Consider the following 13,003-nt stretch of genomic DNA (forward strand, 5'->3'; position numbering starts at 1 on the left):
AGCAATGGGAACCCAGCTTTCTTCTAACCAGCAAGAACATACAACGCCACTCTCATCAGGAATGTTTTTTGTTTGGGAAAAATTCTTTACATAATTCTATGTTACTTATCTTAACATGCACTTAATTACCTACTGTTATTTTCAAATAAATAAATAAATATTTTATCAATTCTAATTTCTACTACAGTAAATATTGATAGATAGGACACACATAAATAAAGGCTTTCTGGGGGCCTTCAATTAACTTTTTAAAATAGAAAGGGGTCTTGAGACCAAAAATTTCCAGAACTACTTTAAACCTTATACCTGCTACACACACTCACACAGCCCTTTTGTATGTATGAAACATATAAAATATTTGATACTACTAAAGGTAAAAAATCATAGTGCAGTGAAAGCATAAAAAAAAAACCCCAAAACCCCCACCCTTCCCCATGAGTGGAAGCTTAGTCAATGGCATATCTGTTTACAGATATGACTTACCGATATTCAGTCTGTGAAACACAATCATAAAGCTCCTGGGCAGTAAATTTGACACTCTCATTTACCTGAAAAGAACAAAGATACAGTTATTAAAAATGTATATTAAATCACACGAGTAATAAGGGCACAATTAGAGTGGCCCCTATTCTGAGGGACCAGAAAGTCAAGTTTCTCGTTTTGCATAAAAGGGAGAGAAAAGTGGAAATCAGAAGTTCAGTGACCATATTGCTAACACTGAACTACGTGTGAAAACATTACAACTATTGCTAAAACCTAATCTGTTCACAGAACCAGAAGTGAGATGGGCCTGGGGTTACTGATAGTCTCAACAAAGCAGACAATCACTTTGTATATCAAATGGACAAAAACAAACAAAAACTAAACATACTCCATGCAACTGATTCATGCTTCAGTTAGCCTAGCCTCTTAAAATAGTTCTAATTTTAAGTATTTATTTTCCAGACAAAATAAATGAATTATAAAAAAATAAAATTTAAAATAACGAAAAACTTAAAGGGCTGGCATGTACTTGGGATCACACAGGTAGTGCAGTAAGAAACAGCCACATCTTTATATCCTGAACATGAGAAAAAATTCAAGCTGAAAGAAAAAGTCATGTTCAACTCTAATATTGCAATATGATGGCTGACCCTTCCAAACGTTATTACTGAATCATCTTCACTTTCATTTAAACATAAAGGTTTTAAATGATGTGGCAATGTCTGTTCATTTAGGAAAATGTTTGATTTATAGACATTTTCTAAAGAAATGCAGTTTTCAGACTATTGAGGTCTAAATCTTTAACATGCTTACATTCATAAATGTTATGGACTTAAATAATAGAAAATATCCTTTATCACATAAAAACTAGTTGTGGCACACATGTAGTGGACATAGTGAAAGAATTCTGTATTTCTTGAGGCTTACCACTGATTTAGTTTACAGTTTACTTCTGTGCAGGGAAGAACCTAGAAATTTGTAAAGGGAAATTCTCTTTGTCAGATAACTCAACAAAGAGCACAATGCCTAAAGTTTTCAGAAATTATGAATTAGTAAAAGGGAAATGAAATGAGACCATCATCTTCTATTCAATTTATTTAAAGTATTATTAGTTGGTATACATTTTTTTTTTGGTGGAAAAAATGTCCCCATCATAATTTAATTAACACTAATTTAAAGATTCATATCATGAAAGTCTTCTACAGAGTTAAGGGTTTTGCTTATTTGCAAAAATTCCATGAGCTCCCTCAGTAAGAAATTCACCATATTTGTGTAGAAAATGTTTTTCATTCATTCAAAGTTAAAACTATGTAGTTTTTAAATGTAACATTTTAAATGTATATAATCCTAAATTTTTGCTTAAAATTTGTTAATTTATATATAATACTTAATATATTTAATGAACGTATTAGGTTGGTACATAATTTATCATAATCAACTTTTTAGGTGCTTTATAATTTGTATTAAAAGTGCCTTCTAAAAAATGTCCTAAAATATGTATTAAACAATTAACCAGTCCAATTCCTCCTTCTTTACATGTTCTGCTCTGGTCTCAGGGCCTTTGATATTTTTCACTATTGCCCCAACATATCAGAACCTATAATATATCAAACTTAGGCGAGCAAATGCCACCGACACTGCAGATGTCTGATCAGAGGATGCAGGGAATCACCTCTTTTCCATCGAATGCTGAGAAAAATCTTCTGAAGACTGATTTTGAACCTGATAATAACATGAATACAAAATAGTTCCTTAGGCCTTTAGTAGATTTTTAGAAAAATGAGTGTCTAGACAACTCTAGTTTTAAAAGTGGTCATCCACATACATTTGGACACTTACGCCAGAATACAGCTGAGGTACAAGGGTGATGTTATTCCAAGTCACAGGTGAATTACAAAAAAAAGGCAATTTGCTACTAAAAAGGAAAACTGAAATGCATTATCAATGACCTATAGACAGATTCTAGCCTGAAATATCTTATTTCATCATATTCATTAATTTTGATTCAAAACATTTTTCAATTACGTTGGGAAACTTTAAATTACACTGTTAAATATCATTTCTATGCTCAAGTGTACAATTTTAATTCCTAGGGAACATGGAGTTAAAAGATGCCTTTGTCAGTAAACATTATTAGAATTCTGACTATAATGTGGATTGTGGCATTGGTGTAATTAATTCATTTACTACTTACAATGAGTGCCAAATATTAGAAAGTGGCTATATTATTTTTAATTTTTAAAACTTCAAGAACAAAAGGCAAAGACTGAGTATAAAATGGTCGAATACCTTAAAAACTTCAGATGGTCCTATTACTGCTTATGATATATATGAGACAAGTATCTCCAATATAGTAATTGGTATAAAAAAGAGAGTTCTGCTAAGAGAAATGATTTAAAAAATCTGGAAATCAATTCCACATATTCTTATAACTAAGGTTACGTATTTTCTCCCAAAGTTTCAGTAACAGGAAGCCCTAAAAAGAACTATGTTTCAGACTTTCCCAGGATAAGTGATTTAAAAATTATTGTGTTATTTCCACAAATACATTTCATGTTAGAATGACTCAATTTGAAATTCAGAAAGTATGATGAAATAATTAAATATATATGAATCATCTCAAATGAGGAAGTCATCCTGATCACATAATGCAGTTAACCAGTATTAAGGCTGATTTTTTAAAAAGCACACGTGAACACTGTGCCACTGACCATTTACTCTGTGCCTCGTACTCTGGGAACACTTTCTATATGTGTACTAAGTTACTTAGTTTTAAAGAATACTGTAATTTATATATTGATATTATTCCCATTTTACTGGTGAAGAAACTGAGACAAAGAGAATTAAATAACTCCTCGAAGAGCATTAGTTAATTAACAGGTGGCTGAACCACACTGAACACTTAATCACTAGGTTCTTAATGTCAGGTGTCACATACAAAAAGTTAAATAAAAAACTAATCAGGAATAAGAGTGAAGAAACACATTTAAAGGAGTTTGACTCCATAAGAAATGTGAGATAGGAATATACGTCATATTCCTTCAAATAGAGTGTTTTAAAAATTATACACATGCACACTTGAAGAGAAAGAATACATGGAAAAATTGGTAGAGTTTTAGGTAAACAGAAAGCGAAGCGCAGCAGAATACTTCCCGAGGATCAGCCAGGAAGAGGAGAGCGTGCAGCTTAATTTACCAGACACACGAGCCTCTCCACAGCTCTGGCTCCAGGGTCTACACCGCTGCCACGGAGGAAATTAGATCACAGCTTCCCTTTCAGCAATCAGTGGTCCTGACCAGAGGTGTTTTCTCCTCCCCAGCAGCCAGCCAGGGTGGGGAGCTGGGTGGGATGTCCCTGGGTGTCCTATGACCAGGGAAGCTACTGACAGGTAGTATCGGAGGGGCAGGAACGATAAACATGCCACGCTCCACACAAGGAAGTGATCACCTGTTGAAAATGCCAACAGCTCCTGATGACAAACAATTCTGTGTTGTAGGAAGTGTATTATTGTAGGATTCTACTCCATGTTTTTGCTTAGAGAACAAAAAAAAAAAATTGAACTCGTTATGTCACTGGGACCTTCTGTGGCACCCAGGAATTTAAAGCAGGTAGCAATAAAAGAACATTCCATCCCATTTTAGAACCCCACCATGTTCATTTATATTACAATTGGTTTATGGTGAAAATACGTTAAACATTTAAAAATATTTCTCATACCTCATACTTGATTAAGACGTTATAGAGGGTCTCAACATCTTGATAATTACTGTTGGGGACCAAAATCCTAAAATATAAAATATAATAAAAAAGGAAGAGGGATAAATAATTAAAAAGTACCTGAACTTTTCCTCAAAAAACATATCCATACTGTGAGAGACAACTTGTATAATAATCTCATCAGAATGTTTACAAACATTTTTGGTTTTAATCAATAAAATATTATAAAACCATGAGCTTAATGAAACAGATCAGTTCATTAAAATATTTCTTATTTACATCAATACTTACATCAGTTAATCAAGAACCATAAGCGTTCTGTGAAATTAGAATTCACATTTTGAGTTATGATACAGATTTCAGAAAAGGCACATAGAATATCAAGTGCATTTACACTCCATATCTTTTAAGCTGCAGGTAAAGCTTAAAGATCTGCCATGGAAACGTTCAATCAATCCAGACAACTGATTAAACTATCAGACATGTATCCTAATAAAAGATTTTGTGACTGAATTCAAATAACACTGTCTGAACTATCAGCCTAGCACTATATGAAAAAGCATGAGTAATCAGACTAACACTGATTCATAAAAATAACAAAAATATAAATATAGAACATAAAAACAAATGGAAACAAGATAAAAATAAAAATAATAAAGACGAGCGAAGAACATATTTCTTCTTCTAGCAGTAAAGGATTCTCATTTTTCTTATACTAAGTATTTTTTAATTTTTTCAAGATAAAGAATTTTTTTTTCTTTTGAAAAAAAGAAAAGGGAACAGCTCTTTCATTATGGTATAGTGGTAATTAGCAACATCTGCCTGGTTTTGTTGAGCAGTGTGACCTTGTTCTGTGTGACTTATTTTCCTTATCTGTTAAATGAGGATGGTATAGTCCAAACTTCACATGGTTATTGTGAAATTAAATAAGCTACTATATGAAAAGCCTTTATAACAGTGCCCAGTATTCAGCAAGCACTATATACCAGTATTCAGCAAGCACTATATATCAATTATCATAGTAACAACAACTTTTAGCATCATCTAATAGTTTCGAGCCACAGAATAAGTACATAAAGATCTAACTAAAGGGAAAGCAAGCCACCTCAATTAATTATTAAATTCCAAGTGCCTTTTTAATTATAACAATGTCTCTAGGAGCATTTGAGATCTGGTTCCCAGTATATGTGGTCAGTTTGGCTCAAATAAACACTTATAAAAATTTCAAAAAAACCACAAACAAACAAAGTCTCTAGGTCCTCTTTCTTGCCAATGCTTGATATGATTAGGGATATTGTTGATATTGGTATAGTTAAATGACCTCTATTAGATCTTTATTTATTTGGCCTTTGACTATAGAAGACCTTTTATAAATAATTTTTCAAGTTTCAAAGGGGCTATACTCCCTTGGAGGAGACACATACAGAATATCGTTAAGATATCTACAGAAATGTAAATTAGAATACCATTTTATGGAAAAAGGTTTTCTTCCAACAATTTTAAAATATATCTCCTAACCCTCCCCCGTCCCCCAAAAAGACAGAGGATAATATATTGGGAGGAAGGGTCCAAAAATAAATTGCTTAAAAAAGTGAGAACAAAGCTACCTAGATAAGTTAAACCAAAGTTTTAGAAAGATGAAGGGAAAAAAATAAGGTTTTCTAACTCTGTAAGTTAGTATAAACACACTATCAGTAAAGTAGACTAGCTGACACCTATTCTTGTTTATAGCTCTGGAAATATCCTAAAAGAGGGTAAGAAAATTAGATGAAACAAGATGTTTTATATTAAGAGGTTATAAATTCCAAGCTGATTAACACAAAAGAAAGTACTTTACTAGACACTAAGATGAAGATTTCTCTGCCTTGAATTTCTTTACAGAAAAACTGGTTCTAGAAAAATCAGTCATTATCTATCAACAAGTCATATCCAAAGTAAGAAATAAAAGAATTACATCACTGAAAATTTTAAACTCCCAGTCTGGCTTTATTTTTTGAACAGTTTCACTGAGGCGCAGCTTACATACCATAAAATCCACTCATTTTAATAAGTGTACCAGGCTGCACAGCAATCACCATGATCCAATTGTAGGCCATTTCCTTCCCTGAAAAAGGTCCCTCTTGCTCATTTGCAGTCATTTTTTTTCCTCACCTCCAACCCCAGCCCCAGGCAACCACTAATTTACTATTTTCTCAGCCTTTAAGTTCTTTCCTCCTTACCATCACCAAAGCACAGTCGTAACTATAAAGAACAGCGTACTATAATACAGAGTCTAGTAGATGAGGCAACCTCTAGTGGGTAACCACCAACTCTCACAATTTATGTTGTAAGTAAAAAAGCAAGATACACACTGAAAATGCCCAGATTCGAACAAGACCCCCTCTATTCTCTCATTCAACAAATACTTGAGACCTACTGTGAGCCAAGCACTGTGCCAGGCCCTTGGAAGCAACAGTGAACAAAAGACAAAGATTCAGAGTAGACCAAAGTATCACAGTTCTAAAAATCTTAGAAAAGAAAAAAAATCCTGACCCAGCACAGGAAGATAATGAAGAAAATTACCTCATTCTCATCCATTTGAGTCTCTTCTTTGCACTTTTTAATTACTACTTTTAAACAAACTAGTTTATAAGTTACTTCTGTGATAAAACAGCAGAATTTTAAGTTCCTAAGAAAGATTTTCTCCAAATGTAAATAATTTAATAAAATAGCACAGAATTATATTCTAATGAAGAAAGGTTTATTGGTATGTCAGATACATTACTGTTATAATCAGAGTAAAACTATCCATGTTATTTCTTAGAACTAGGATATACATCATAGGTTTGGTTATAAAATTTGTTATCATTAAAGAATGTTTTGAGATAAACTGAGCCACAAATAAACTAGACAATCTTTATTAAAATACATTCAGTTTTGGGTTGAATTTAGACTTCATTATGTCCTATGAATGCTGAGTTTAGAGAATGGAATTTGGCCTGTATAAAAAAAAAAAAGTTGACAATTTTTACTGACTAAAAGTATAGCTTATTGGAAATACACAGAAAATAAAATGGAGAGAAGTGGTTTATGAACTTTCATGCCTAGTAATTCCCCACACAAAAATTCTTGAGAGGTCAGCCTTCTCTATAGCATTCTCATTTTTTTCCTTACACCAGTATGAAGACAAAAGGCTCTTTGAATGAAAGTCCTAAAATTACCCTTCAAGGGCAACTTTTAAAAAGAAAAACAATGGAAGAATTAGCCCTTAGAGGAAATGAAATACTTTTCAGTAAAATGGCTATTTTTTATTTACAAACATATCCACATTTGTTCTTTCAAGAAAAATTCGTAACAAGAAACAAGTATTTATCAAACGCATACTATTTTTTTTCAACTGTACATTATTCTAAGAGTTACAGAATATAAAAGAAAACTAAAAGACATGGTTGCCTCTCTTCAAGTTGTTTATTATCTTTGAAATTTCAGTTTAGAATTCTGGAATCAGATTTGCGCAACAGCTATCTGAAGCAGGATTTAATCTGAAGCTCACAGACTATTTAGAAACCAAGTCTGATCTGAAGGCGCTTTGGTTTGTTTTACAACAGCATCAACAATAATATATAGTGTCTTCTTGAACACTTACTCCAAGCCTGACAGTCCCTTTAACACCCTGAATTTGAGTTGTATGACCTTGAGGAAGTGACCTACTTTCCTGCACCCCAGCTCCTCACCTGTGAAATGAGAAAGTAATATTTACCACATAAGTTTCATGTAGGAACTACATAGAATAACGTATCTAAGATGTTCGGCACAACGCCTGCACGTGTGAGTAAATACTGGCTGCTAGGAAAAGCAGCCTTCAGATGCAGAACCAGAAGTCAGAGCTGTCAGCACCTTGCCCAAGGTATCACCACCATCTTCTTGCTTCGAAATGGCTTCATGAAATCAAATGAAATAAAGTCTTTTAAAATAATAAATTGTACATGTAAGCAAAATTTGGCAAACTACTTTGTGTATGTTTGAACACTAAATCTTTGCAGTTGTTTTATCTTTCTCAAAGGCACAAAGGAAGGTAGCAGAACCAACCCGTGACTACAAATACTGATTCTTAACCTCAAAGCTCTTTGTGTTTTCTATATGTATATGAGCACTTAGCAATTAGCATTAAGTAAGCAACGTGTCAATCTGAATTAAACAGGTTTCATTTCCATCCCATCTCATACCAGGTAAATATCAATACATCTCTTAAAAAAACAAAAAGATTAGTCCACTCTGAATTTAAAAAAGAGACAAAGTTATTAGAATCATGCCACTAAAATTAAAAAAGCAAATGACGTGTTAAAATGATTTAACTTCTAAAGTAGGATTTTAAAAAATTCAAATAAAACTATTTTCCTACTAAGGAAAATACAGCTGCAGGCTCAGAAGTAGGGAAAGTTTTGGATATTTAAGTTTAATATGTAATTCCAAAAATTCAAAGGAGAGAAAGTATCTTCTTAGATACTTATAAATCATAACTTACATCCCACAGAACTGAATAAATTATGTTCCCTGCTGGCAAGACAAAGTTTTACATTATGATAATATCTAAAACAGTGTTTTGAGAGTGTGAAAAAAAGTAAAGATAAGTTTAAAAAATAAGTATATGGCTTATTTCACTCAGCATAACATCCTCAGGGTTCGTTCATGTTGTAGCAGGTGTCAGGATTTCCTTCTTTTTTAAGGCTGTGTAGTATTATATTGTATGTATACACCAATTTTGCTTATGTGCCCATGGATGGACACTGGGGTTGCGCCTATGATTTACCTATTGTGAACAATGTTGCTGTGAACATGAGTATGCAAATATCCCTTTCTGACATTGTTTTCAATTCTTTTGCGTATATACTGAGAGTAGTCGAAGTCACCGACAGGTGAACGGTGGCTGCTGGAGCTGGAGAGAGGGGGATATGGAGGGTCAATGTTCAATGAAAATCATGCTGCAGCTCCAGGAAACGAAAGGGTTATGGAGACGTTTGATGGTGATGGCTGCACAGCATTATTAAGGCATTTAATACATGACTACATCTTTAAGCACACATAAAAACGGTGAATAAATTAGTGTTCATAATAATATTTAAGTCTTGAGTCAGTTCTTAGCTTTAGAAACTATACCTCAATAAAATGAGTTTTTTAAAACGCTGTAAACAAATATTTTCATTTCATATAATTTTCAGTTAAGATAAAGTATATATAACAAAATTTATTTACCATTTTTATAGTGCCAGTGCCAGGAACTGAACAAATGCTATCTCCTTAATATTTGCAACTATTATAAACGACAGATTAGGATACAAATACAAAAAAGTTCATTAATATAGTCAGGTGACAGAGCCAATAATGGATGGAACTGCAATTCATCTTCAGATCATTTTGACGCTCATAGCTCTGGTTGCTTTCATTTTATTACAATGACATGCCTGGATGATACTAACAAATTGGGTTTTGCTAATGATGAATGTAAGTTGCACTACTGATAAACTGGGCAAAAATTTGTCAAACCAACAACGATTAAACACTCATCAAGAAAAATATCTTTGATCTTAAGAGTGTCTTTTTTTATGGTCATTTATTACAAATAAAATTAAAATCATGTTTTCTATATTTAATTTGGTGAAATCTGCTATGCAAATGAGAGATATCTATCAGCCTCAGATTTTGAAAGAATATCATACATAACTTAAAACGATAAAAAGACAAAAATCAAATTAAATAATTTAAACAAAGTATTTTATGTTCTTTTTCTTCCTTTGGAGACAAATAATTTTGTAAGCTGATTACCAAATACAGAAACTTTTGAGTAGCTCATACAAAATTAGTAATTAAATTTGATCTATTCAGAATAAGGGAAATCTTTTTTAAAAGATGGCGGCAGGGCGCGGTCAGGCAGCGCAGGTGGCTGGAGCATCGCCCTGCACTTTCTAGTTGAACGACATTAGGTATTTTAATTTACCTCTGTCTCAATTTCTCATTTGTAACAGGGACAATAGTACTTATCTGACAGAGCTGTTAAGAGGATTGAATGAATTAATAAATATAAACATAACATGCTTGGACTAGTTCTTGAATCAACAAATGTTAGCTGCTATTATTGTTGTTATTACATTATATATTATATCTCTCATATTAAAAAACACCCCCTATTATCACTGTCTCTTGTCAACTGAGAACTAAATGAACATTCAGTTCAAACTGTCTGGGGACTTGTTCTGTTCTGGTAAGGCCTGTCCAGCACTGAACTTTTATGTGATCCATGTGAATGGCTATGGTCTTCTCTCAGTCCTGGTTATCGACGTAAACAGCAACAGAAGTCAAGAAAAGTGAAAGGCGGATTTCCAATATGTACCTAATAACATTGTCAATCCCTCCTAATTATTGCACATGAGGTAAAAGTGGAGTCAAATTCTAACAATTATTATCAATACAGAACCCGATCTGTAAAATATACCCCAAACTTGGGGGAACACAGGGACTGTCGCCTGTCCACTGGCTACCAAGTAGATGAGAATAGGCTCTTTCACATTAGCAGAGTCCAGGAGCATCCGCTGTCGCCACTTATTGAAGCTGGGACAAAGCATGCATACTTCTGAGAGGGGAACTCAAGCGTTAAAGATTTTACAACAGTTTCAGTCACAGTTGATAGGCTTCAGTGATTAATGCATGTGGAAATCTGTTATTCCAGGAACTGCAATACATGACCTACTTAACTCCAGAAAAGTCAAGTAATTCAACCTTTGTGTCCCAGGAGGTCTGCAAGTGATGGGGATGGTATCTGAGCCACTGTGTTCCAGGAAGAAACACAATGATGCAGATAAAGAACTGCTGATCAACAGGTAAAGAAGTACTAGGGAGGTCACCACAGGCTGCAACTCTCATCCCATTAACTTTTCTCCTAACCCCCTCGCCTACCCTTTCTTCTCCTTATAGAAAGCCCAGCTTGTGATGAGATGTTGAGATGGTTTTTGAGGGCACATAACCTGCTGTCTTCTCAGATTGCCAGCATCTGAACAAAGCGCCCATAAAAATTCAATCCCTGTCTATATTCATTGCTTCTGGTAGTGACAGGCAACATGAACACCAACTTTTCCAGTTTCAGTTACAGTCTCAGTTTTATCTTTATGTGACTTCAAGTTAATCCATGGGAACTGAGGTCAATGCAACAATTTATTCCCAGAAAAGTCATGGGAAGAGGACCTGAAATATTTGGAATCTGATGAAAAAACAGTCTTGTGTTGGTACCAAAAATCCAACTCTCTAATTGTGTTTAGTGTTCAGGTAAAAACAATCTTCAGAAAATCTTAAGTATGTCCACAAAGCAGTATATTCTTATTTTGGCTAACATGTCTGTGAAGATAAGGTGCCTTTGTTTTGTTTTGTTTAGGGCATAGAAACTTTTATATTTTATTTAAATATATTTTTTAAGATAAGGTATTTTCTAACTGAATATTCAAGCCTCTGTCACATTTTCTGTGATACACTAGCCAAGTACTGTATGGATGGATCTTCTTCATAACTAAACAGATATTTTTGGCAAGAGGTCTGGAATAGGCTGGTGAGGCTGGTTCATATCTTGGGATCCTATACCATTATTCAGGAAGTTCTGGAAAATGCCAGCCATCATTGTCCCAAGAGTTCTATCACAACACTCTTGAATTTCCTCAAATCCACCACTTATTTTTGTTGTTGGGCCTTGGTTACTCTTATGGGCTGAATTGTGTTCCCCTAAAATCCATTATATTGAACCCTGACCCCTAGTGCCCGAGAATGTGGCTGTATTTGGAGATGTCTATAAAGAGGTGATCAAGTTAAAATGAGACCATTAGAGTGATCCCTGAACCAATTAGAGGAGAACTATGGACACAGAGAGACACTGGGGATGCGCGCGCGCACGCGCGCACACACACACACACACACACACACACACACACACACACAAGACCATGTGAAGAGGCAATAGGAGGGCAGCCATCTGCAAGCCAAGGACTGAGGCCTCAGAGGAAACCATCCCAGCCGGCACCTCATTCTAGGACATCAACGTGAGAAAATAAATTTTTTTGTTGTTTAAGCCACCCACTCTGTGGTATTTCATAACATAGCTGGCATCCCCAAATACTGGTGGCCCAGGTTTTAGGAAGCCATGGGCCTCATGCTCAGAAAACAAAACATTTCCCAGAGTATGAGACTGACACAGAACTCACTGAGTAATTGGTTGCTTAGTAAGTGTTTGCTTTGCTTCATAGCATTATGCTTCCTGCTGAATGATAACGTTACTACCTGAGATGGTGCTGCTGGAGGCCAGTTCCATGCTCGGCACTGACAATGTGCTGGAGGTGCTGGAAGGGGCATGGCAAACGGGCTCATCTCTCATCCACTTAGTGGCGAGGCCCCTGTGGGGTTCAGTCAGGACTTCAATGAGTCCCATGCCTGCTATGAGACCAGACACTGCCAGCTAAATCTGCATTGCAATCACAAATTCACTCAACACTTTATGAATGTTATTCCCTGATTAACTGATTAAGCCCACCTCACTCCTGGGTACCTACTGTCTTTCCTTGTAACAGGGCAAACAGGAGCACAAGGAAGTAGCCCAGCAAAGATCAGAGCTCAGAGTAAAGGAAACAAAAATTGAATTACCTTGTGTTCCTACCATTTACTGCTGTAGGACCGCAATACTGTATATCCAGTCAGGGCTGAGATATAATTCTATTACTGCCTCATTACAAGCATACCTCACTAGATATAGAAATTGTTGATCTTAGGTCCAAAAATATTAAAGCTATGT

At 34.8% G+C, this 13,003-nt stretch overlaps 1 protein-coding gene across 1 annotated transcript in view; it reads right to left on the bottom strand.

Annotated features, from left to right (window-relative positions):
* Positions 1-13,003, bottom strand: part of SWT1 (SWT1 RNA endoribonuclease homolog) — a 75,375-nt gene that overhangs the window by 9,948 nt on the left and 52,424 nt on the right. The window contains exons 17-18 of the mRNA XM_054587653.1: positions 4,201-4,267; positions 484-548 (exon numbers count right to left, since the gene is read on the bottom strand). Coding sequence (XP_054443628.1) covers positions 484-548; positions 4,201-4,267 — 132 coding nt within the window. The remainder of the gene's footprint in view (positions 1-483; positions 549-4,200; positions 4,268-13,003) is intronic.

This window comes from Pteronotus mesoamericanus, unplaced genomic scaffold, assembly GCF_021234165.1.
Source record: "Pteronotus mesoamericanus isolate MK-2021 breed Mesoamerican mustached bat unplaced genomic scaffold, CSHL_Meso_final scaffold_1186, whole genome shotgun sequence".
NCBI lineage: Eukaryota > Metazoa > Chordata > Mammalia > Chiroptera > Mormoopidae > Pteronotus > Pteronotus mesoamericanus.